General features: G+C 36.8%; 1 protein-coding gene across 1 annotated transcript in view; it reads right to left on the bottom strand.

Moving 5' to 3' along the window:
- The window catches only part of ZMYM2 (zinc finger MYM-type containing 2), an 86819-nt gene that overhangs the window by 40819 nt on the left and 18935 nt on the right, over positions 1–27065 (bottom strand). Inside the window, exons 2-8 of the mRNA XM_053934166.1 lie at positions 26347–26437; positions 24367–25226; positions 19710–19995; positions 16676–16841; positions 15649–15861; positions 1752–1902; positions 845–960 (exon numbers count right to left, since the gene is read on the bottom strand). Coding sequence (XP_053790141.1) covers positions 845–960; positions 1752–1902; positions 15649–15861; positions 16676–16841; positions 19710–19995; positions 24367–25216 — 1782 coding nt within the window. The 5' untranslated portion in view covers positions 25217–25226; positions 26347–26437. The remainder of the gene's footprint in view (positions 1–844; positions 961–1751; positions 1903–15648; positions 15862–16675; positions 16842–19709; positions 19996–24366; positions 25227–26346; positions 26438–27065) is intronic.

Raw genomic sequence — 27065 nt, 5'->3', positions numbered from 1 at the left:
AACATGGCTACATGATAGAGGTCCTACCCAGGGTATATTAAAGAAGCAATTAAAAGACCAATTTGCTGTCCAGGTGACAGAAAACAGCAAATGACAAATGAGAAAACTCTGTGTAGGTGTAACTCTTCAACAACACATGAGGAAGCAATTATCAATTATCCTGCATAAATCTGGGAAAAATGCTTTTACATACAAAAATTGAAACATATTCTTTTAAAATATCCTTTGATCACCAAGAGATTAATGGTTGTAACGCATTTCACTTACACTTTAACCTTGATTCATACTGAAATTATGACAACAAGCAGAGCAGCCTCATTCAGAGTGCATGTCATTAGCCTTGCAATCCCCCAGTTTCTAGCCACAATTTAAACAGCTAGTTTTGTCCATAAATGAAATGGCTGAGGATCTAACCTTTTATTTCAGAAGGAGTCACCTTTCTCCATGGCAGACCTTTGTTAGCTCTACATTCAATGAGAATTTTGTTACTGTGTTTAGTACAAAAGAGGCCAGATTTGTTGATCTTCAATGCAAAACAGCAAGGCTCACATCCATGAGGCTAAGGTGGTAAAAATGAGTAGTGATACAGATTTGTGTTTTCTAACAATATAAAGCATAAATTGGTTATTATTATCCAATTTTATAAGTTTAAGACAGCAGCTAGTGTTATTGTTATGAAACAGCACTTTGATCAAAGAAATTGTTATGAGCCAGGAACACCTGCTATGTTAATTGTAACTCTCAAGCATGTATACACAAGCAAGTTAGTTTAATATTCAAATACTTAACACAAACACAGGCACACAAATATTTAGGGAGGAAAAGATTTAACACAACAGCTAACCTGAAATTTAGCTACACAACTGGAACTGCAAAAGTTGTACAGTTTTCCATCAGGCATTGTGGCTTGATATTGAGGTAAAGAGTTTCGCTTACAAAAGTGGCAAACAATTTCCATACCTAAAAGAAAAACGTAGTTTACAAACAAAATAAACAGAAAATAATAGGGAAAAAAGAGTATTACAGGTGAGCCCTTTTTAGTTTTTCAACGTAGAAAACTAAGATTAGTCTGTTTTCCAGTCAGCTTCTACAAGTCACACAAAACAACAACAACAAAAAAAAAAAAAAAAAAAAAAAAAAAAAAAAAAAAAAAAATCACAGAAGTTTATCTAAATACTTTCACTAAAAATCAGTACTAAATATGAAAACACCTTCTTCCATAAAATTCACTGGAGCATTTTCAACTTCAGGTTGAGATCTGCTTTGCATACTAAAGAACACACGTTTTGAATTATTTACTGGATCAAAACTTTTACCTAGAGAATATCTATACGCATTATAACTACCTCCCTTCCTATCCATCTCCTGCTTGACTGAAAAAAAAAAAACAAACGAGGGTGGGATTCATATGAGAATTCAGAAAATATGAATTCATATGCAAAAAAACTGCACTTTCATCCTGTGACACATCGGAGCACATTATGCTTCAGCATTTTTTTCACAGGAAGGCTTAAGACAGTTGAAAATTCTTTCCAACATCACAAAAAAAGGCCAGTGAGGAAAATTAATCCTCATGGGTCCATTTACTGGTGTTCAATGGAAGATGTTTTGGTTTTTTTAAATGAAGTTAAAAACTATAATGTCACATCTGCATAGACTAACTGTAAAACAAATGCACCCACCCCCAGTGTTCAAATTTTTAAGAAGTCTACTCTTAGCAGTGATGAAAACCCATCATCCTTTTCACTTACTTTGTGATTTTGCATATTTTGATTTGTGTGTGTTCATGCATACAGTTGAGCAGTATGGCTCCATATATCCATTAGGTCCTATGCACTGAGTCATGTCAAAAAACCTGCACTGAGCTCTGCAGCCAGTACAAGATGTTAATTGGCCACATTTCTAAAACATAAAACAAAGCAAAACAATACGTTAGTTAAAACTATGCTTGGCTTTTAACTTAAATTGTGGTCTGAAAAAAAAAAAAAAGATAAGTTTTATTTCTGTTATATGCTCTTTCATCAAATCCTTCCTGTATTAACTCTCCTAATCATCCTCTCAAGAGCATTCAGCACTATAGTTGTGTCTTTTACTCCTAGGAAAAATGCCAGCTGAAACTAACCTTCTGTGTAAAGACACGCACATATACACACACCCCTCAAAAAACTCAATCCAACCAAAACATCCCAATTCCATCCCAAACCCCACCATCTGCAAACTGAACTGTGGTTAAGAGTGTGCAACAAGTTGTACTGAAAGTTTGAAAAAACTATATTGCTCTCTCCTTGTTGATGGGACAATGGTTGTAAGGAAAGGAACACCAATCTGGCATGGCTAATGTGATTCGCAGAATGGTAAGCTTAGAAAAGACTCCTTTTGGTCCAACCTCCTTGTTCAAACAGGGTCTTCCTAGAGCACATGGCACAGGACTGCACCCCAGATTGTTCATTAATATCTCCAGTGACGGAGACTCCATAACTTCTCTGGGCAATCTGTTCCATTGTGCAGTCACCTGCACAGCAAAGAAGTTATGAATATGAAGAATAAATAAACTTTGGGGAGAAAAAAATTGTATCTCCAATCCTCCAAGCAGGAGAAATACACTGGAGAGTTTCTAAGCTCAACTGTGACTCCATGAACCTGATAACAGACTCGATTTTGACATCTCTCAACATAGCAGTCAGTCCATCAGCAGTTTTCCATAGAACACAACAAATGTTCTATAAAAAGCACAGAAATGCTGCACAGAGCAGAAATACCAATGACATAGTCAACATACAAAATCAGTAATTCTGATGCGCTACATGTATTACATATGCCAGTGTTAGGCAAATAGCTAGACACTTTCTCTGCCCATAGAAATAGTATCATGATTTTGACAGTGATGGAGAGAATTCCTCACCAAAAATGATGGGCCTCCAACAAGACAGACTCTCGCCTTATTAAGTATTAGAAAATTGTCACTTAGGCACTTAACATCTCTTCCCTTCTAAAGAAATTATTTTGGCACTCTCTCTCCCTCTTTCCATATTCTCAAGGATGGAAAGGGGAAGCAAAGGCAAAGCATGTTCCATAGGTACTTCCCTTTGTTCAGAGTGCGAGAAGCTTCAGAGAATGTCTTTGCTCTTCCTATTTTTCAGTACCTAAATTTGAAAACTAATTAAATCCAGTCTTATAGACAGCTAGAGATGAAATTTATGGGTTTATAATGTCATCTTTCCTATACTAAGAGCATCTACATAAAAACATACAAATCCACATGCCTGTGACACAAATTGGATGTAGCACCTTGCAGAGTCCACTAAAATTTCCACACAACTTCACAATTTCCACAGGCTGTTTTGATGAAACCTTTCCTGAGAATTTCCTCCAAAAAGGAGTACCTGTCAAGATATAAAACTCCTATCTAGAAGAAGGTATAAAATACGACTCTATGATACTTCCTTCCTATTTTAATTTTTTCCATTTGCCTTTAAACATGTTCCTCAGGACATCATTATCTTCCTAATCAGCCACAATACTGACAAAATTCACACTTAGTACCAAGAGCAAAATGTAGCAGTTATATTGTTCTGTGAGTTGGAGCTATTCTGCTGCTATACATTCATCTCCTCTGGCAGACTAAGAAACAACAGCAGGGCATCCAGAAAACAGAGTTATATTACTAATAATACAGGAGGAGTCTACAATTTACAAAGGACTTGATTCCTTGGAACCTGCTTAATGGACAACCACCATAAAAAAATCTTCTTGCACAAATAGTCTTGGTAGCTCCAGAACAAACCAAACTGTAAATCTAGAAGCATTGATGCAAATATGCCTGCAAATAACTAAGAGCATTCAGCAATATAATCAGAAAACAACACACAGGCAAATGAAACTTTCACATATTCCATATCCAACAGAGAAATCCAACAGAGGCTACAGTGATTTAAAGAGACAGCAAGACAAAAGTGTAAGTTTTAATAAATGAATTTATAGTAAACTGATCAGGGCAAAATTGGAAAAAAATTCATGGTGTCAGCAAACTATGTGTTTCAACAAAAAATCCTTGAAAGCAGAAATAGCTTTTGCTAACCAGCATCTCAAACGCTCATCATTTACACGATATCAATAACAGATCATGCACACAAAGAGCAGTGCAACAGCATGTCAATCACTTCTGAATTTCACACATCTTCAAAACACTAGAGCTATTTACTGATTTCACTCCCATCTCTTTCAGATTTAAATGCAAGAAAATTTTTTATTTCTATCTAGTAATAATCTAGCAAATCTAGATCTAGTTTATCAAAACTACAAAGACTAAGAATTTCCAAAAAACGTGCCAACTATGCAGAAGATTTTGTGGGTAGGAGCAAAATTGTAATAACAAAGCTCTCATTTTATTCTTGTATTAACAACTAGAAAGACTGTTTGAGCATTTCTGCATTATTAGAAATTTAAGCATACTCTTACACAAGTGAAGAAGACAGGGCATGGTGGAAAAAAAGAAAATTAGAAGGCCCAAACCTTCTTTAAATGTATTGCTCCTAAAATGTTGTAATCATCATCTCCCTCAAGCTAAACATTTTTCTTGCATTTTTATTACTCTTTCAAGCACTCCCTAAACTTCCAAGTTCAAATATTAAAACCACTTTAAAAACCCCAGGGAGTACGACACTCTTATTAAAAAAAGATTAACGCATACCTGAAAGTATTCAATCGGTATTATACACGTGTCTCAAACATTTATATTTTTAAGAGTCTAACTCAATGACTTCCTCCATTGCCATCAACAGTAACCCTTACTATATCTCTGAATACCCATAATGCAAACCAAGATTTTTTTCTGTTCAGAAGTGTGAAATTTCCAGATGAGACTGTCATGTTTCTCAGCTACATTTCTACTCACAAATTCTTCCCAACATAATCTCTTTCATCTCTAAGAATCTGCAGTATTAACTTCATTCTGCAGAAAAAGTAACATTTGAGAATCCTTTCTCTCAAAGTATCCTTCTGGCTGCCATAAACAAACAGAAGATACACTAAAATTAAGGAGAGCAAATACAGAGGGTCAAAGAGCATTCTTATGAGGTAAGGATTCTTGGCCTGGAAACAAGATAGCTTAGGAGAATAATGACAGAACCAAAAATGGTATTATGTGGAGCACTATGGATCAACTGCTCAGTGTATTTTCTAATATTAACAACTACACAAAATCACATGAATATCAACAGGAATTTGAAAATAAACAGGAGACATTTCTTCATGTGACAAATAGCAGGTCAGCAGAACCTCTTACCAAAGAGAGTCATGGATGGAAAAACTGTTTGTATGCGTTCACAAGGAGACTGGACAAGCACTAATTAAAGAGATTTGCCAAAAATAGCATCCAGAACATCACAAAGTTCAAGGGATGCCCTGACCTCTGGAGAGTCAGAAACTAAGAGAATGCTCAGAGGAAAATATCCTAAGTTCCTGCCCTGGTCTTACTCTTCCATGTATGCCCACTTACATCACTGCAGGACTTTCAATCCCTGATGAGAACCGTAACAGCTTTCTCAGGTTCTTACTACAGTACACATTTAATTTAATATTTTAACCATCTTCAAGGACAAGTGGGTGTTTAGAAAAGAAATTAAGAAAAACTTAAAGCTGTGTCAATATTGTTGATATTTCATGGCAAGACACAAAAAGATCTTCATTTGCAGAAAACTGCTCAAGATATTGTCCAGTCAAATCTGAGCATCTCCAAGGACAAGCACTCCAAAACCCCTTTATTACAGGAGCGGAAAAAAAGAAACACACACCCCCCCCCCAAAAAAAAAAAAAAAAAACAAAAAAAAAAAAACAAAAAAAAAAAAAAAAAAAAAAAAACCAAAAAAAACCCAAAAAAAAAAACACCAAAAAAAACAAAAAAACCAAAAAAACCCACCAAAAAAAAGAAACACCCAACCAACCAACCGAAAAAAACCCCTGCAACAAAAAACAAATCACCTTTTTCTTTATCTAAGTAAGTTTCCCCTTGTTTTCAATTTGTGTCTTTTGACTTTTCTTTCTTCCACTGTGCAACTCGTCTTGAGAGTTCAACTTTGTCTTCCTCTGTCTCCTCCCATTAGATAACTCATCACCCTTTATGCTTCTCAGGCTTGAACAAAGTAACCTCTCCTGAGCCTGTCCTACTAGGTCAGGTACTCCAGCCATCTAAGCATCTTGGTAGTCCTCCACTGAACTGTCATCAGCATGACAATGCCTATCATTATGTCAGATCCAAAATTGGCCATTGTACTCCAGATGCAGATTCAAGAGCAGAAGGATGGGGGGAGTTGGACACAAATACCACTTCCCCTGTCCTGCTGGCTGTACTCCTGCTAATATAGCAATGGGCTGCCCACACAAGATGGGGAGTCACCATCCTTGGAGATACTAAAGAACTTAAATGGATGTGGTCCAGGTGACCCTGTTTGAGCTGGGGGTGGACAAGATCACCTCCAGAGGTCAGGCATTTTATGAGACAACCAGGACCCAGCTGGCCATCTTTGCTACAAGGGCACACTCCTAATCCCAGTTCAGCTTCTCCACTGGGACGCCCAAGTCTTTTTCTCCAAAGCTGCTTTCTGGACAATTATCTTCCATTGCAGATCAAGTATTAGCTTCATCTTGTGCTCCTGCCTCTTGACAAAACCTGCAAAGTCAAACTAGCTTCAGCTGCAAGTTTCCTTCAAAGGTGAAATTAACACAAAACCACCTGCCAGAAAAGGTATCAAGCACTTTCCTCCCATGTGCAAATTCACATTACAGCATCCTATGAAAACATCCACATTTGAGGCCTGTAATTTCAAGAAGAATTGAAGTTAAAACATAATCAAATTAGTAAAGAAAACTGTATCAATTACTAAGTACAAATAAACTAAGCTAATCCAGAAGCAAAATCAAGAGAATAAAGGCCCAGTGCCCTCTGAGGGAAAGCTTGATGCACAGTAGTCTGACTACACCTCCCTTCTTGACTCCACCTGGATTCCGCATTGAGATGACCTAATTTTAGCTAGATCCTATTGCATGTTTGATCTCTTCCAAAGTATAAAGTCTATGGGAGATGAAGAAGCCTGAATATTCTTCTCATATTTGATTCTAAACTCACTCATTCTTTCATTAATTGTTTGTATATCCTTAGAAACTTAATTCCAGAAGTTCTATTTCATGTTAGGTATCTTATCACAGATAACAGACATTAAAACAATGTGATATGAAAACTCCTGCTAGTCACTAGTTCTAGATATATTTCAAATATTCCTTCCACTCACTAGGACAGCGTTCAATTCAAAAGGGAAACTACAAAAGCAGCTATCAAAATGGAAGACAAAGCAGATCAATGTAGAATATTCCAGAACTGAAGGAATTGTTTCCAAAAAAATACTAATTCCTGGAAATAAAATTCACTAAGAGAGTTTGTGAGGAATTTTCATTCTTGCTACTATAAGCAACTAGGATTTTAGAAGGAATCTTGACTTTCCTTTACATCTGACTGAAAGGGTCATGTAAACTTAAGTCTAGAACTCTTGTTGCATGTACCCTACAAAAAATAAAGCTCAAACTCCAAAATAAATGTCAGAGCAACACCATAAGTTCATGGCATATAAGAAGCCTCATTTCTGTTTTCAACTGAATCTACTGAAAGCCTCTGTTCTTCAACCTCCTGGCTGCAACAGTACTTCAATAAAGCTACTACTGCCTTGAATCTAGGCAACTCTGCTAGCCACTTTTATTCTTGACTGAAAAAAAAACCAGTATCATCTGCTTCATCTGCCTTGACAAGGCTAAGAGAGCATGATGAAGGACATGCCAGCAGTGTAAGAGAGCATTCTTACTACAGCTTCTCCCATGCAAGGGCCAGTCATCAGAAAATACCAGAACAGCACCTGATTGCCAAAGTGCTATGTAGCAGCCCTAAGATTTGCTTCCAGTTAAAGGAAATGCTTTGTAGTTAAAACTCCATGGAAAAACAGCTTGTTAAATACTTCTCAATTGAGACAAACCTCCCTGCTTTACAGAATAAGAGGTTTGGATTAGAATTAAGAAAAACACCAGGAAATTCCAGGACAAAAACTTAGTACGCCTGTGTTCAAGCAGAAAAGGAGAAAGAAAACAACATTTTCTGTAAGTAGAAAAGCAGACAGATTTGCTACATGGAATTCTATGATAACTGAGATCACTCAGAAAGAATACATCAAGAATACAGTAGCTAAACTACTTCAGATTAATTTGAAAGGATGGTTTGATTGATCCAGAGGCAACATGCACGTCTAAGAATCGGGTATCAGCAGAATCTGTACCAGCAAAGAAAGAAGACACTACATAATTTATTTTCTCTTAAAATACTGCATCCAAATCTTCTCTCCCTCAAGAGTAACAACTGAAAACTCTTCCTCCAAAGCATTTGCTCCAAGTCCTAAGAGCAAAAGATGAAGCAATTGCTTTTGCGGGCCTTGAACACCAAGTGATTTATGTTTACATTCCATCAGCTGAACTCTGCAAACAGCTAGATCAATAACCTATCCAATACTTTTCCTTGGCATCTCCAACTGCCAGTGTTCTTTTCGCTGGTTTGTTCCCACATTCAAGACACTTGTCTTCCTGTCTCTGAGAAAGGCAGAGCTGAAAACACCTGCCTCAAAAAGCAAGTTACTTCTACATTAACTGAATGTTTTGGCTGCTTCTGTTCTGCCTTTTCCCTCCAACCCCACCCAGGTAATTACTCCAGGTACACCAGTGTATGGATGTAGTTATATCCATCATAACTATGAGACCTAGTCATGCCACCTCCTTGCTTCCTCTTTCCAGGAAGCTCCTATGCTCCCACACAAATCCTAGCTCACGTTTGACTGTCCTTTGTAGCTTCCTTCAGAACTACAAAGCCATTTTAACATTTCTGATGGACCTAAAATATCTTGCATAATAGCATTCTGAACCGTTATTATGAACCATGTTCAGATGTCTAAGGAATAGCTTTTAGTACCATATAGTATTTTAGTACCAATAGTTTTAGTACCATAGTTTTTATTGAAGAGCAGCAAATTCTACAGTTGGAAGACAGACATTTGAAGAAAAAATGGCAAAATAAATGGTTCCAGAAAGCAGGAGTGAATAAAGAGTAAAAGAAAAAGCAGAACAGCATAGTTTTTAGGACTCCGTTTGCATCAGAATGCAAGAAACTTGGGGTCATAAATACCAAGAGGTCTCAGAAAACCTCCCCATATCACTAAACAGGACGAAAGAGGAAATTATTATTCCTTGGTTATAATTATTAATTAATTCCTTGGTTATGTTATTCCTTCGTTGCATTTCTTTTAACCATCTTAGATGGGATAAAAAGCATCTAGCTATCTCCATTTGTAGAACTGTGCACAGTATGAGACAACATTATCAGAGATCACCTAATACCAAACTGAATATTACCTGAACTAAATAGAAGTGGTTTACTATATGATGAAGAAACTCCACAATTAAACCACAGTTTGATCTGGCTGAAACCACAGAACTTCTCTTTAAAAGTGACCAAAATTTAAAAAAACCAAACAAACAAAAAAAAAAGTCCTTATTTCTAACATTTGCATATAAGCAAGCTGTTCAACTCTAACAATTAGTGCCTTTGTCAAGAGTACTTATACTCTTGAAAAAGACACTTGGAAATGAGAGTTTATAAAACAGTAAAAATAGCAGGAAGTGGTAGATTTTGTAGTTCATTGTATTATCAAGATAAAAAGGAAGACAGGAAGGACACCCTGTCCTAACAGCAAAGAAGCACAGAATAAAACCCAACCACTGTATGGGACAAGACAAAGTCAAAAATCCTAGATGCTTCCACTGACATGCTAAATGGCAGGACATTCTACCACAGCATTTAAACCAGTAGATAACAATACACTTTATGAAGCTAAGTAGAAACTCTGTGTAAGCAATTAATTGTTAGTTGCAGAACTGACATGCATGTTATTGTATACAGTGAAGGCTCTTAAACCCCAGCACAGGGATAAAATAGACAAATGAGTTTTAAGAGTTTCACAAAAGCAGTTCCTTGGCAAGCTGCAGAAACTGAACAGGGAAGCACAACTGCCTAGGGTGTTTTCTTTCTATTGCTTGTAAGTGAAGAGCTTAGGAGCATGGCATAGCCTTGTTATTCTTGAAGCATGTTCAGTAGTTTGCCTTCATCTAATCAAGAAGTAACCACATGCACTTTTATGCAGTATTGGAAGATTTTTTCACTAAATGAAAAGGCACTGCAAGCATCCTCTCCAACTAGAAAAACTCTAATTTGGCTTGCATTTTTTAAGTATCACTTCAGTCCAGAGCTATCAAAAAGCCTATGAAGAAATAGCTAGGTCTCCTTCCCCTCCCCCCTCCTTTCTGGCAGTAGATGAAGACCATCACTTTAGGAAGCTCCCAAATCAAGCAAATCCCAGGTCACATTCTAAGAAGAATTTTAGTTACAGAAGCAAAGTTAAAAAAGGAACATTTTAAACTAGGAAGGCATTAAATACTTCCTTGGTAGAATTAAGAGCACCATGGACTGATCAAGCAAAGAAGCAAAATGTTTTTAAAAGCAGACACAGACACCACTTTAGCTTAGTTGGAAAGCTCAAAATTAAAAGGTATGGTTGGTTGCACAAGCTAAGTCACAAAGTCATAGAAACAGTCTGCTTGTTCCTTAAAACAAGGTGGTTAAGTCTGTACCAAAATCCAGGACAAACCAGGACAAAAACATGGGAATTACTTTGAAAAGGAAGTTAACTAATTTTGTGGAGACAGAAAACATGCAGAAAAAAAAAAAAAAAAAAAAAAAAAAAAGGAGGGAAGAAAAAAGAAAAAAGCATGTAGCAGAAACAAAAATACTGAAGCAACCTAGGTATGTGCTGCATGTGGTTAACAGGTTAACATCTTTATGGCAGACATATTTGAGGTCACTTCCAATTTACTGCACAGATAATTTTCAAATGAATCATTACAGTAATTTTCTAAATGCTTACATTTTCATTAACTATAGAAAATATCTCCTCAAAGAAATAAGGTATTTCAGTATCTGTACAATAACAGACAATTTTAGTGAGTTCCCCTTCAGATACAATTTCATTCTCTTCTAGTGTGCTTTGATTGTTTTTTTTCCATTTTGTTTATGGTCATTCTTTAAGTTCCTCTTGACCCTCTACATGTGAAGAGTTTGAACCTCAGTGTAACAGTGTACAATCTAGCAGAAATAGTCATCTTCAGGTTCTAAAAAAATTAAATACTTCCAATGAGAGTTTTGTTTTCACATATTATCTTTTTTTTTAAAAAAGCTTGACTTGCACTTAGCTGTCTTCACACATGGCTTTTGTGTCTCTGAGGAATTAACTTGCTCTTGCATATAACTAGAGTGAGCATTAGTTATTATATGGCTATTTATTATTTTGTAATTATTTTAGAAATTATTATTTGTATTTTGTAACTTTTTAACACTAAAAGACACCTAAGATCTGCAATCACTTTAAGTTTTAGGAAAGCAAGAACAATGACCTCTCGGAAAATCAAGACTCAAAATGCAACATTAAAGATTATGTATGCCTCATTTTTAAAGCAGGTTCTAAAACTGGTACATAGTAAGATAAGTGCATCCATCACCTTGAAAGGTGACTTAGAGGACATCTGAGAAAAAACCTACTCTCCATCCCCAGGAATAACACTGTTTCTTACTGCCAGGAACAGTCTAAAGCAGAGGAAAGACACACTGCATAGATAATTGCAGCAGATGGATTACCTGCAGTAACCAATGACTTGTTATTCTGAGAACCACTGTAATTTTTATTACCCACAAGTTTAATTTTTTCATTCCAAGAAAAGAAGAAAAAAAGTCCATGATGAGTAATCGAAAAATAATGTGTTCAGTGTAATATTTATTTTTTTAAATTGTGATTAAGTATATAGGTAGGTACAAGTAATAAGAAGGCGTTTTCATTTATTACTACTACAAATGTATAGCAATATTGATAGGTGTATGACATTTACAATATAATCTGCTTAATACAAAGCTCATACCAGTAAGACCTATTTATTTTACAGCTGTTTGTAAGAAAACATTTGCTAAAACTCTCATGTGACACACAATAATTACTTGTACAACATAATGCTGGAATCAAATGACATTAACTTTTTCTGTATTATTTCTTTCATGAAGTTTATTTCAGTATGCAGTAATGACTCTCCCAAAATCTCTCCTTCAGCAGTTCTCCTTTAAAGCAAGGTCTACTAATTTCTAAGGAAACACTGTTACAACTGAACAAAACAACCCATGATTTACCAATTGTGGCCCAGTGGGTTGTCAGTGACATTTTCCAGTCTGTTTTAAACTTATTTTCTAAAAAAAAAAAAAAAAAAACCAAACTCCTTGAACATACACAGCTTGAAAAACCTAAATAAACTTCAAACCTAAATATTATATCAACTAAATATTCTCAAGTATTTGTGTCCTGAGCAGCTTCAGACACCTATAGCATATACCAGAACTTCCACTTTTATAGTCTCTTTCATATACTCATAGAACCACAGAATGGTCTATGGGTTGGAAGATGATCAGGTTCCAATCCCCTCTGCCATGGTCAGGGACACCTTCCACTGCACCAGGCTGCTCAGGGCCCCATTCAACCTGGCCTTGAATACTCCCAAGGACAGAGCATCCACAGCTTCCCTGCGCAACCTGTTCCAGTGCCTCACTACCCTTTACAGTACAATTTTTTTCCCCTAATACCTAATCTAACCCAAATCTCTTTAAATCTAAACCCATTGCCCCTTGTCCCATCACTATGTGCTCTTGTAAATAGTCTTGTTCCATCACTCCTCTGAGTTCCCTTCAGTTACTGGAAGCTCACCATTACGTCACCCTGAAGCTTTCTCTTTTCCAGACTGAACAACCCCAGCTCCCTCAGCTCTTCCTCATAGGAGAGGTTCTACCTCCCTCCAATAATCTCAGATGATCTCCAATCATCTCCCTCCTTTGTAGTCACTCCAACAGGTCCCTGTTCTCCCTGTGCTGGGACCCCAGAGCTGATGCAGCCCTGCAGGTGGGGGCTGAGCAGAGCAGAGGGGCAGAATCCCCTCCCTGGCCCTGCTGCCCACCAGTGGATGCAGCCCAGGACACGTTTGGCTTTCTGTGGGAGTGAGAGCTCATTGACAGCTCATGTCCAGCCTCTCATACACCAGCACCCCCAAGTCCTTCTCAGCAGGGCTGCTCTCCATCTGTTCATCCCCAGACTGTGTTGGCACTGGGAGATGCCCAACCCAGGTGCAGCACCTTGCACTTGGTCTTTGTCCTTTAGCTGGACTTCTATGAAGCCTTTGACATGGCTGAGATTCCCGTGCACTCACTTCATGCTTATCCAGTCCCTCTGGATGGCATCTTGTCATTCAGGTGTGTCACTGCACCCTCAGGTTGGTGTCACTTGCAAACTTGCTGTGGATGCACTTGCTGTCTTTGTCTACTCCTTAATGAAGATATGAAATAACACCCATCCAAATATGGGTGGGTGGAGGGACACCACTTGTCACCAACGTTTACCAGGATGCTGGATCACTGACCACTACCCTCTGGATGCTACCATCCAACCAATTCCTAATCCACCTAACAGTTCACCTGTTGAATCCACCACATTCCAATCTGGAGAGAAGAACATTGTGGGGGACCATGTCAAAGCCTTTACAAAAATCCAGATAAACAACATCTATAGTCCTTCCCTCATCCACTGGTGTAGTTACTCCATAACAGAAAGCCACTTGGCTGGTCATAGGGGATTTTCCCATAAGAGCTTCCCTTAATAATACTCCAAACTCCTCACACTCTGTGAATATTTGAAACCTACCAGTTAACAGTTACACTTAATCACCATTACAAAACAGATGCACACAAGCACTCAAATTAAGCTTCTCACAGCCTATTATAGTTGCACAGTACCACATATTTTGATAAAGGAACTAAGAACTTGCTTGTATAAAATCTGCTGTCAGAAGCGAATGAACCAAAATAACGTGTCTCAACTTTAAAGGTTCTCACAATAATGCACCAACTTGACACTACTAGTGAAGATCCTTGGTACTGCAAACTGCTCCTCCTCTCCAAATTAAACTAGAACATACAACTTGCTACCCATATTCTTCTCATTCTCAAATATATATCCAAACACAAAATACAACTATTTGTGAACAAATACAGTATATTCTGTCATTAAAGTACAAATTAATCATTTAACCTCAAAATTCCATGTTCATTTCATAATTCCATGTGCAGTGTAAGTTATACTGGTTGTGGGGGAATGTTTCGCGTTCAAAGTTAATCTCCTGCATTTTTGTTTCTTCAAGAGACAGTATTCAACGTTTCTTCAAGTCTTTCCATGGCTTCTGGGCACGCCTATCTTTTTAGTAGCTTGAAAACCTATCCTGTCCCTTTTGGTACAGCTGTGGCAAAAAAATAACGCTTATGTTACGTTTCCAGTGAGGCTGTTTACACGTTTCCAGCTTTCCTCTTCACACACAGCACATACACAGGAACAGCCATCCCCAAAAGCATCAGAGCTCAGCATCCAGTGAGAAAATACATGCACACATGATGCAACATTAAAGAACTTTACAACACAGGACTGCAATGCCTCTTCTCTTGGACCACTGGTTTCTTAAAAATGGGAAGAGATGAAGAATGAGCCCTGAGCAATGTGCAGCACTGGGGCCACTCACATATTCAAGTGTGCATTTCAAAACCAGAAACATACATTTCTTTCTAGTAAAACAGCCCGTCAGAACACTACCCCTATAAAATCAAAGCAGAACATACCAAGCCAAAGAACCCAAATAATAACACCCCCAAAATCCTCATATTCTAGATCCTCCCCTGAAATATTTAATATTTCAGAGCTATCCTATTATACTATAAATACTGTGATTAACATTTTAAACCCTCTAGCTAGCATTAGCAACAGTTCAGAGCTAAGCTGGCTCTGCAAAATGTAAAAGACCTCAGCATCAGATTTCTTGACTTGGAATAATTTTTGAACACAAATACTGCTATCTTAACAGTCTTAAAAATAAATGAAAATCCAAGTAAATAAAATGAAAGCATAAAATTTGACACATGGAAGGATGAAAGTGACAATTTTTGAATCCTGTGCTGTACAATGGAGATGAGACAGTGCAAGCACACAGCCAAACTGTAACCAGTTTAGAGCCTTCTCACATCAATGTCCAATCTGTTATGTTCTGCATATTTTTTAATGTTTCAACTGCATCCAAGTGAGCTTTTATATAAAAAAACCCATAACTTAAGGACCAGTAAAGCCTGTGTGGTGTGCTTGCTATTAATATACTTCAGATACCACCAACAGAAAAAAACAGAAATTATTAACAAAATTTAATTTCAATTATACTTTCATTAAGAACAAATGTGTATCACTATTACAGCAACATCAAAAAGAGATAGTAGTAAAAGGTCCACTTCAGATAGTTTCTTCTCACTGGCAATAATTTTATTTTTCTAAGTCTTTATTACTTATGTCTTCTTAGGAGAAGTAAATCCATGCTATTAGCACCCGGATAAACTTAAGAACTATTAATGCTTATTTAACTTTAATTTATGGGTAAAGAAGTCATTACCTGCTTGTATTCACCAACGCAGTTCTGACAGCAGAATCTTTTCTGCTGACCATCAATAGTAAGGACATTGTTTCCAGCTCCTTTACTGGGCAAATACTCCCCACAATGCTCACAGCAATTCATTATTAAACCATTTGCCATCCTGTATCTATTGAAGCAATGGTCACTGCACAGCTTATGAGTCATATTTTTAAAGCTAACTTCATGACGAATCTAAAAAATAAAAATAAAAAAGTATTCTATCACTACACAAGCACAAAGTTGCCTGAAACTAGTAGATGAGCCAGAAGTCTTACATTCAAATAACCATCTCACTATTTAAAAACTTGAAGTGACCATGAAATATACAAGCAGAAAGGGATGTTTCTGTTGTCTCCAACATACTAGGAAAACACTCAGACTCATCTACCCTTTAGCCTAGAAGGAAAGACCAGAGGGATGGGTATGGAAATTGCATATGAGAGCAAAATGCCAATTTATGCAATTTTATAAAACAGTTAATTTACAGCTGAAGAACCTGGCATATGAAGATTGGTCAGACAATATACTGTGCAAAGCAGTAGCCTGAACTATGCTGGGCTCATTACTCAACAAGGCACCAAGAATAAATACATACATTCATGAGAATTTAGAATTACATATATTCAACAGATCTCTAAAACCATCTGCATTACCTTTCGAAACATACAGTAAAAAAATATACATAATACAGTGGATCTTGACATTTTTTCATCTTGGCATTTTTTCATTCATTCTCTTCTTTGTGAGAGATCTGGGTTAGAATTACAACATTCTATGCCTAATAGAACACATTGTCAGCAACAGGCACTTCAAGTTTCTGAAACAAATATCAACCTCTTGGAATACTTCCTTCCTTCAGCTGCTCTTTGTGAATATTAAACCTGCATATTTTAATATCTCAAAACTGAAGATTTTACATTTTCTTCTCTTCAGTTTTCTTATTTAAGTATATAAGGTATTAATTAATATGTCATTATTGAGAAAGACAAAAAACAGTCAACCAGACCTCAGTTAGTTTACCACAGATTGTGCATCTTGATTTATTCAAGGCTCCTTTTGAGGGATTCTGTTTATCTTCATAGAAGGATAAACATGATGTACTGCAAAACTCCTGGAAAGACTCACTTGAATCTACTTGAGCAACAATGGTACCTTTCATTGTTGTTATATCTCTGAAATACAAAAAAAAATATGTTTAAAAAAATCATGTGCTTATGCATGTATATATATAAACAAGAACACGTGTTATAAGATTCATTCTTCCTTTCAATGCTTACATTTCAGAACAGATTTTTAGCGTACAGTTGTTAGTCACAGGATGAATACTAAGTTTGATAATATTTTTACAACTACTGTAAGTCTTTACTGTGTAAACCCCTATATTTTTCTTTAGCTTTGAGTTATTTTTCCCATTAAATTATTATAGAACTAAGCAGTATTAATGCACCATTAGACGTTATTATGGCAAACTCAATTTTTTTCAAAAAACTAACGCACCAAATTTGAACTAGCCATTTTACAATGGCTTTTCCTTTGACACAAAAGCTGTATGTAAGTTTCACACAAAAAATTCAGATTTGTAATAAAAAGCAAGAAATTGTCTTTGTAGGTACTTCCACCATGTTCAGTATTAATCTCAGGACAGGATGAGAGGAAGAGAAGAAGTTGTTTTCTCATATTTCTCAAACTTATGAACAACCAAAAAGCTTAGAACTCTACCACAAACATGCCTAGAAGTTCTATCATTCAAAATTTACAAAAGTTAATTCCATCATTCCTTTTAAAAGTTCCAAAGCATCTGAGCAGTTCATGCAGCTGTCCATGGAATTGTGCCAATTCAACACCTTAAACCAGAAAACCAACCATCAATAAAAGTAATTTGAAATCAAACAAACCTTGTTCTAACCAAACAGACTTTCACTGACCCAAACTAATACATACCATATATTAGAAGTAAGGAGAAGAAATAAAGGCCTCCTCTTTTGCCTTCTAAACAAAAGAACCACAAAAATCTAAAACCTATTATCGACATACAGGAAATGCTATTGGGCAGAATATATAAAATACATTATTGGGCACATATGGATCACCAGCTGGAAAACACATGCCCCACACATTCATACCTACAAGCTTTAAAACCAAGATGAGTAAAAAACACTGGGAAAACAGGGAAAAGGCATGTTTCCCTAGACACACTTCCTTGAAAATTAACTTGTACAGCCCCGATATCAACACTTGCAAGCTTGCCTTCTTCCATCAAGGGGAAGTCAGCAGAGTTTGGCTTACCCTTTGGAGAACTACTAAGATTTGTGTCAGGGAGTGCTATCATTCCTGTTCTGCAAAACAAAGGGAGAGCTTCTGCCCCATGGAGCTTGCTATTTATGTAGTTACAGAAGAGTTCAGAGGAATGCAAGAAAAGGTATTTATAATAAAATACCTAAGAATTTTGACTTTTCCTGTTGGGTTATACAGAGTAACAGCACCACAGAGGAATAATTCAGTGCATGCACTATCTTCTATTTAACAGTGATTGAGTAAAAACTTCACAATGGTGGAAAAGCAAAGACTAACATCACCTCAAAAATTGTCAAAGGTGACTTCAGAAAGATTCTCTTTAACCTCGAAACCAGGAAATAAGGTGGAGGAGGAAAAAAATTTCCTCATCATTCAAAAATAAAGCCTTTTCATTTAGGGTAGTTTTGTATGTAGCCTCTTGCAATACACAGCTTAATTATCTTATCTCCTTTAAAAGTGGCAAAGGAGCATGGATTTAGCCATTATTTCAGTCAGAAAAGATTTGTCAATCTCAATCTTTACATATCATGCAGCTAGCTGAATAGGGCAGTCACCAGATTATGTCTAAAAAAATTAATAGTGTATAAACACATAACAAGCCAATAGAAAGAACAAGCATTACTTTTAACAAGCCCTGTAGAGGGAAGGGTTCAGAGAATTTAAGCTTTTACACAGATTTTTAAAAAAGCTAGAATATCTTACATTTTGTAGGTTTTCAGGGTACCAAGGTATGAATATGCAGGATATCAATGTCTTCTATAGCTTATTTTTACTGAGTGCCAAGAAGAAAAAAGACCAATAGCTTGCATCTGAATAATCCAGCACACTGGACAGTAATGTAAAAGGTTTTTTTACTAGTTTAAGTCTTTGATTGAACAAAAACTATGCGCTCTGGAGTATACACTAACAAAGGCAGTCTTTATTGCAAGTCTTCTTTAGTTCAGCAAGAATTTATCCTTTAAGCAGTATCATTGCAGCATGTACCAGACTGAGAAAATGAAAAAGTGCAAAAAGCTCAGTAAACAGTACACTGAAAGTAAAAGATAGTACAGCCAGTTTGTACACTTAACACTATAAGAACACAATTAAAGAAGACATTTGCCTCTTTGGCAATTTCAAGTCTGGCAAATCATGAAAAACTGCAAGTCAAACCTAATCACTAATTTAAAATAAGCCACTTCTAGCTATGCTTGTTACTCCATCTGTACCGCCCACTTAAGGTACTTTCAGCTATAAAATTACCAGCTGCTCCACTTATGGGGAAAATCTAAGGCTCTTCCTATCCCCCTATGACCAAGAGTGGAAGAACTCCCAAGTTTCTTCCAGCTTCTTGCAAGTATGACTATCTCATCCTTTTAAAGCCTCTTGATTTTACATCTTCATCTATCAAAATGAGCACTTTCTCCACAACAAATGGTCCACTTTTTTCATAAAGGACTTCATATATGAAGTATATCTTGTCACAAAGTATGCCACAACTTGGACATCTTGCCTTAAAAAAAAAAAAATCACCTATTTTTAGTGTACTGGCTTTCCATAAAACAATATCCCATACTCTGAATTCAAAAGCTGGTATTATTTTGTTAGACACAGAGAATTCAACATTTACAAACAGTAAAGCAACACTACATGAAGCACCTATATAATCAAATTTTATATCCTTAATAGAGCAATTTTCATGCATGTGTAAGAATCTTAATAGTAATGAATTTAGGTGCCAGAGTGAAACAAAATAAAAAACTCACTTTCTGCACATGACACAAAGTTTCTTTGGAGTAGGTTTGTGTGAAAATGATGAGAGGCAGGTAGTGGAGCAGAAAAGGTGAGCTGATCCTTTCCGCTGATACGCCGTCTGTCCCTTTTGTAAAGGCTTTTTGCAGTTCGCACATGTGACTTTAACCTGCTTAGAAGGCTGTTGCTGGGAAGAAGGCTGGAAAATTTGCTTAGGAAGGGATGCTACAGGTGACAAGGAATCCACACCTGGTTGCTTCTGATTCCTAGGAAAGGAAGCTGACTGGGATATCCAAGAATCTTCAAGACAAAAAAAACCCAAACATAAAAGTAAATCTAGAGACATACGTATGTACAGAATAGTATTCACAGATGTATGATCATAAAATAACTTTTCTGTGGTAACGACCACAGAAGAAATATATTTTAATTTCAGGTTTAATGTAAAAAATCCTGTTTGATGGTACCACTCTTCATTGCTACAAAGCTTCAGAACATGAACAAATTTCAGGATTCTCCCATCCTACATCTAGTGACAAGTTTTGCAGATTTCAATTCACTTGCACTGAGTTTACAAGCTGGCAATCTTATCTTCAGACAAACAAAACTGAAATTAAAAAAAAGAGACCAACAGACAACATAGAATTTCTAAACCAATCTTTGATACAAACTCTGCAAATATAGATCTGAAATTTTCATTAGTTATTTTGTTTCAAAGCTTTAACAAGCATCATGTGTCCAGCCTCGGTGATAAACCCTAGAACTGGCTCCTAGTTCAGCCTGCAGCCAGAGAACTATATGTATAGCAGTGAACTTGCAAAGTCATGAGAGATATGACTTCCTCAGTAGAAATCAATGAACCTAGAAAATAATATTTTGTTAAGTTCTGGTAGTACACAGATCCATGTCCCCATGTTTCAGACTCCACTAGTTTTCTATCTGTATTTTTGGAAAATAAACTATCATGGAACAAAGTAATCTTTGCCCAATCTTTTGTAGCATAACCTGCTATATGAGTAACTCACATAACGTTCACATAACAAGAACGTAAGCAAAACAATTTTTTCTGAAAGAAATGAATCTATAAAGATTGTATGTTAAATTACATGCTCTGTATCTTGGTATGGAGCAGAAGATACAGGTTTTTTTGGGAAAAGAAATCCCCCAATAAAATGTCATTTCTAGGCTTTTCTCTAGAATTTGAGCTTTCATTTAAAGTGATTATCATCAGAATTTAGAAATGTTTACCTTCTGAGGACTGCCACTAGTAAGACATTCCTTAAGCATGAATTAAAACTGAAGAAAACAATTTTGCATTATAAAAAATATTTGCACAAATTTTCAATAGTTGCCAGTTATACCAAATATTGTGAGGGCACTTGGGACTTACCTAGCCTTGAATGTCTTACTGGAGTGATTCAGAGTATTTCTGGCGTGTTAATACAACTAATACCCAAATAAAAGACAGATGATTTTAAATTCTATTACTTCAGATAACAAAAACATTAACCTACAGACACGAGCAACTACCTTTTTCTTAAGGGACATTATTTTGGCCCATAATCATTCAATAAATAAAAGGAACCTTTTCCTCCTATTTTCTGCATTCCTTCCTTTCCCTGAAGGATTCTATTAACAACATATTCTGATGCATAGCTTTAAAATCCATTTAGGTACAAAGATCCAAGAACACTTGTTAGTGCAAGAAACAATACACATTCCTTAGCAGGTAAAAGATCATTTTCCGGTGTGACTTTTTAGCTGTCAAGGATGTCCTACTAGTCAGGCATTTAAGACAAGCCAGAAATTTACCTGTTGTAGTGCTTGAGAGTAAACAGAAGAGCTGGAATGAAAAGGTGAAGGGAAAAGGACACAGAACACATTTGTCGCAAAAGCATTAAAGACCTTTGAAGGCATGAATATCTTTCCTGACAAACTAAGACAAGCTACCAGAGTGCTTAGAATTAAAATTAAGTGCCCTCTTCAAATTTTTCTGTACTTCTACTACTTCAAATATACTAATATCCTGGTAGCACCTTAACACCCCAAAACATTCTGAGATTCTCCTCTTTCCTCTTAGATATTAAGTGAATGCACATTGACTCTCTTATCAGGAATGTACAGCATGTGCAACAGAGCTACTACATCTGCCTGTAATTCCAGTAGCACTCAACTGCCAGTCATGAAAACTTGAGTTTGCTACTCATTTCAGTTTGAAACATTCAGCATGACTAATACCTAATTAAGGCAGGTAATATCTCTTTAAGATTATTTCAATTGTTCCTTATTTTCTTAAGGCTTCAGATAGCCTGCCTCAATATTTTGTTGCATTTCTCCTTCCATAAACATGCAAGAACATCTGAGGATCTTGACTTTTTTTTTTCTTTTACTTTTTCCATATCCCATCTTCATAGATACCCATTTCTTCACATCTCACTTCTCAGCCATGTTACCTCCTTTGCTTAAAGTCCTCTACAATGCATCTGTAAAATCCAGTTTTCATGTCCTTGAACTGAGGGGTATCACACTTCCTTAGTTAATTCCTGGCGAGTTTTCATACCTCACTGCATTATGGCTTCATCCTTCAGGCTCCTACCTGCAATTCTGCAGTGGCCAAGTTTATGAGACTATACAGTGTCATGTTCAACTACTTCTTACTGCTGTGGCTTTTCAGGTTGCTCCCCTTCTTTCTTACTCATTCCTGCTCTAAAGTGCTATAAAATCATCCTTTCCTGTCATTTATACCATTTATTTGCAAAGTCATCTTACAAAAATTAAATCTTTTTTTAAAAGCTGAAAAAAATGTGTCAGTACAACTTGGGGCAGAGGTGGGGAAGAAGATAGTACTGAAGTTTTACACAGGTATGCAGCTTTTGAAACACATTGACCTACACACAGTTGCATTAAAACCTGGTTCAGATCAGGGCAGCTGTAAACTGCATCTTCAATTTACTAGGTGTTGACTCTTTCTCTGGAGCATTTTTGAAGCACCAAAACTAGATTCCATTGAGAGAAATAAAACCTAAGTTCCACTCCAAAGCATGTCTACATGAACCTCATCTACCTGGACCTCTCCCAAGACATTTGATAGGGTCCCCTCACAATGTTCCTGCTGCTGAATTGGAGACATACATATCTGATGGATAAGGAATTGGCAGGATGACTGCACCCCAAGAATTACAGTTCACAGCTCAATGTCCAAGTGGAAACCAGTAACATGCAGTGTCCCTTGAGGGTCTGTACTGGGACGGATATTATTTTTTTCAACACAGAGAGTGAGATGAAGCAGACTTTCAGCAAGTTTACAGGGAACACCAAGCTGGGTGGTGCAATTTATAAGCCAGATGGAACAGTATGCCATCCAGAGGGACCATGACAGCCTGGATGAATGAGCCCATGGAAAACTCAGAGCTCAACAAGGCCAAGTACAAGGTCAGTCAGGGCAATCTTCAATATCAATACAAACTGGGGGCTGAATGGATTGAGGGCAGCCCTGTGGAGAAGGACTGTGGAAGACTGGTAGATGAAAAATTGGACATGAGCCAGCAACCTGTGCCTACAGACCAAAAAAATCACTTGTATCCTGGTCTGTCGTGATTCTGTCCCTCTGCTCTGCTGAGACCCCACTTGTAATATTGCATCTAACTCTGAGGTCCCCTGTACAAGATAGAAATAGGCCTGTTAAAGCAAGCACGGAAGAGGGTTACAAAAAGAGACAGAAGGCTTGAACACCTCTCCTGTGAAGAAAAGCAAAGAGTTGGGAGTTGCTCTGTCTGAAGAAGAAAAAGCTGGGGAGACCATATTGCAGTCTTTCAACATATAATGGGGCGGTTACAGAAAAAGATGCAGTGAGATTTGTTAACAAGACCTGTAGTAACAGGAGAAGAGGCAGTACCTTTAAATTGAAAGAGGGTAGGTTTATATTGGACAGGAGGTATAATTCTTTCACAATGAAGGTGGCAAGACACAGGAACCGTTTACCCAGAGAAGCTATGGATGCCCCATCTGTGAGTGTTCCTGGTCAGGCTGGATGGGGCTTTGAGCAACCTCATCCAGTGAAAGATGTCCCTGCCATGGCACGGTGGTTGGATGAGGTGATCTTTAAATGTCCTTTCCAATCCAAACCATTCTATCATAGCCACTCCAACGCTTACTGGAGACATCAGACTCTAAATTAATGTGTAGCACAGAAGTGTCTCTGTTATGCACCTACTGCTTCATATAGAGATACCTGCTCAAGGAAAATAGACTAACACTGATCCAGAAGAAATCTTCCAAACCACATATACAATCACAGAATCATGTAGGTTGGAGAAGATGCTTAAGATCATCAAATCCAACCATTAACCCAGCACTCCCACTAAACCATGTCCCCAAGTGCCACATCTACATCCTTTTTTAAGTATCTCCAGGGTTGAAGATCACTTTCTTGGGCAGCCTGTTCCAATACTTAATAATCCTTCTGGTGAAGATATATTTTCTAATGTATTATGCCACTGAGCATATTTTATTCTAGTCACAAATAAGGTAGTGATGGGCATGAAGGGAATCAAGGTCTTTCATACATATTATGCTAAAAGACTAAGCACTGCCACTGCCAAAAATATTTCAATCAACTTATTTCACAATTTCTTTCTACCCTTTAAGGAAAAATTCAAAATTGCAACTTACCAGGATTATGATGAGTCACAGATTCTCCATTTTGAAATACATCTCCAGCCACGTTCATTCTACCAGGATTGAAAGGTCCTACACCAGTCTTGGTCTGTGAAGTCAAAGATGGGGTGTATGTTTGCAAATTAACACCAAAATTATCTGACTGCAGTCCGTTAGATACATCTCCCAAGCTGGCATTCTGCAGTGACGTTACATGTGTAATAATTAGGTTCATGTCATGCCCATCACCATCATTTTCTAAACGACCAACACTGACAGAGCTCATAGCATCTGTTTCTAATGTAGTAACATTAGCAATCTGAATTTCTGAGTCTGGTTCTGTGGTTATACCACTATTACCTATTCCTGAATTTACCTTACTTCTTGAAAAACTGGAAGGTGAGAATTCCATTTCGTTGGTTCTATTTTTACACTCTGGAAGTCTTCGTTCATTAAAACTGGAAGCATTCTTCTCTTGTCCTTGATTTGTTTCAATGTCTTCTTCATCATCAATAATAATAGTTTCACTTATACTCCCCTTTCGAGAATGTAAGTCTTTTGGAGAAGGAAGCATTTTGCAATCATTTCCTTTAAGTTCTTCATTTTTAGATGATGTAAATGCAGTGTTCCTTTGGTCTGCTACCAGTGACGTAGAATTTTGCGGAGGTTGTATAGGTTCGATAAAAACTACATCATCATCATCTTCTATAGGTGAGTTTTGGAATTTATTAGGTCTAGAAACTAAAGAACTTGGTGGCCCTCCAAATGTATTTCCTACATTTGCAAGACCTGCTGCCATGGTGGTATTCCCTAGCAGACTAGTATTTTCAGACAAGTCTAATCCTCCCAGAGGACTCGTGTCCATTCCAGATCTGCTGTTTGAAGAAAAACAAAGGAAGAAAGGAACACATCCAACTTCAGAGTAAGACACTACTTTCCAGTAACAGTTCTTAAAAATAACTACTGAATTAATAGTTCCAGATTTTATTTTCTTCCTGAGATAACAGGAAAGAAAATTAAGTTTTTCTATGCTTTTCTTTGAATGTCTTAATATCCATTTACTTTCTAATCCTATACTAGCTAAAAATATGCAATCACTACACATCACAATATTTTATCAATACATTTCCACACAGGAAGCATAATTTTCAGTGCTATTTACTAAATGATCCTGATCTCTCAGTCCCTTTCCCACCCCACATATGCAAGCAATTATCTTCTAACACTGCTTTTGCTAGACTGCAAAGCAAGATCAAGAGTTAGGCACACAAAAAGAAAAACTGAATTCCTATTAAATTTTGGCCCTATTAGGAATCTTAACAACTTTGAAATTCAACTGATTTTCCCCCAACTCCTTAGATAGCCACAAGATGACTGGAACAAAGAAGTAAGGAAGAGATATATAGGAAACCCTTGCACATGACAGGAATAGATACATTATTGAGCAGCAGAAAGTGGACAGCAACCTCTCATTTGTAGTCACTACAGACTGCCAGCTCATTTGAAGTCCTGAGTTACTACCTCATGCTCCTGCAACTTTCAGTGACTTTGTCTTATTTCTTTTAAGAGCAAGCAGTGTTTATTAAGGCTACTTCCCCACAGCTACTTTGCCTGGGGAGATCTATTTGCTTTTAGTAATTGTTCAGTTTGAGGAATCTGTTCTTCATAACTGTCAATTCAACCATGAATTAAAAATTACAAAAGTCAACCTGGATATAATCAAAGCTAAGATGGCTCTAAAACACATCTGTACTAAAGATCAGTAAGTTAAACTGATCTTGATATAATACTACAAGAAAAATACACACATAAATATAATTTGGGTATGTCTTGGAGTATATGCTGATCCGTGACACCACTGAGTTTGTGTGGAAGGTTAGAACTGGCTATCTGTGCTTTTTTATAAAACCTTTGTACAGGAAGGTAAATACAAGAAGTAGAAATATCCTGCTCATCTATACTTACCCATCCAGAAATCCACTGCAATCTGTTTACCTTAATAAGTTGCTCCAAGCACTTTTATTTTCTTTCCTGTGGGGAAACTGATCTTGTACCAACTTGATGCCTTTCACAAAAGTGCTGTGGTCTGAAACAGGGTTAAAACAAACATTAGCTACCCAAAACTATTTCCTCATCTCAAGCATCATCTGCCAGCTATGCTCCTCAAACCAACTTTCTTCTAAATTTACAGTTTAAGTTCGACCTGACTTTCAGCACTATGATCCTACAGTAAGAGAGAATGTGAGTCCATTCAATCCCTGCTGTGAATTAAGCAGCAACAGTACTGTTTGAGATCTTCTACTCTGTCACATCACATTTCCAGAAGGCTTTATAAAGGTGAAAAATATGCCATGTTTGGTAAGAGACAGACATATATAACTGCAATTGAATAATCAAACATTAGAATAAGAAGTATATCTGTAATAGAATACTAAGGAAATAAATGATTCAGTTAAACGAAGCAATTGAGGGAAAAAAATCTTAGCAGCTACACTTCCTTTGTTTTTATCGGGTCAACCTCTTTGCTGCCTGTAGCAGAATACACTATACTAAAAATAAAATATAAAAGGAAAACTACAGGACATAAAATCAGGCCTACAATGCAATATAAACCTTACACTGATAATATTTTTCAACTTGTATAAATTCACTGCAGTGATACTTAGCACAGATTCAGGCATCCATAGCCTATATTAACATATGTGATCACTCAC

Source organism: Vidua chalybeata, chromosome 2, assembly GCF_026979565.1.
Source record: "Vidua chalybeata isolate OUT-0048 chromosome 2, bVidCha1 merged haplotype, whole genome shotgun sequence".
Lineage (NCBI taxonomy): Eukaryota > Metazoa > Chordata > Aves > Passeriformes > Viduidae > Vidua > Vidua chalybeata.
This window is presented reverse-complemented; position numbering and strand designations above follow the sequence as displayed.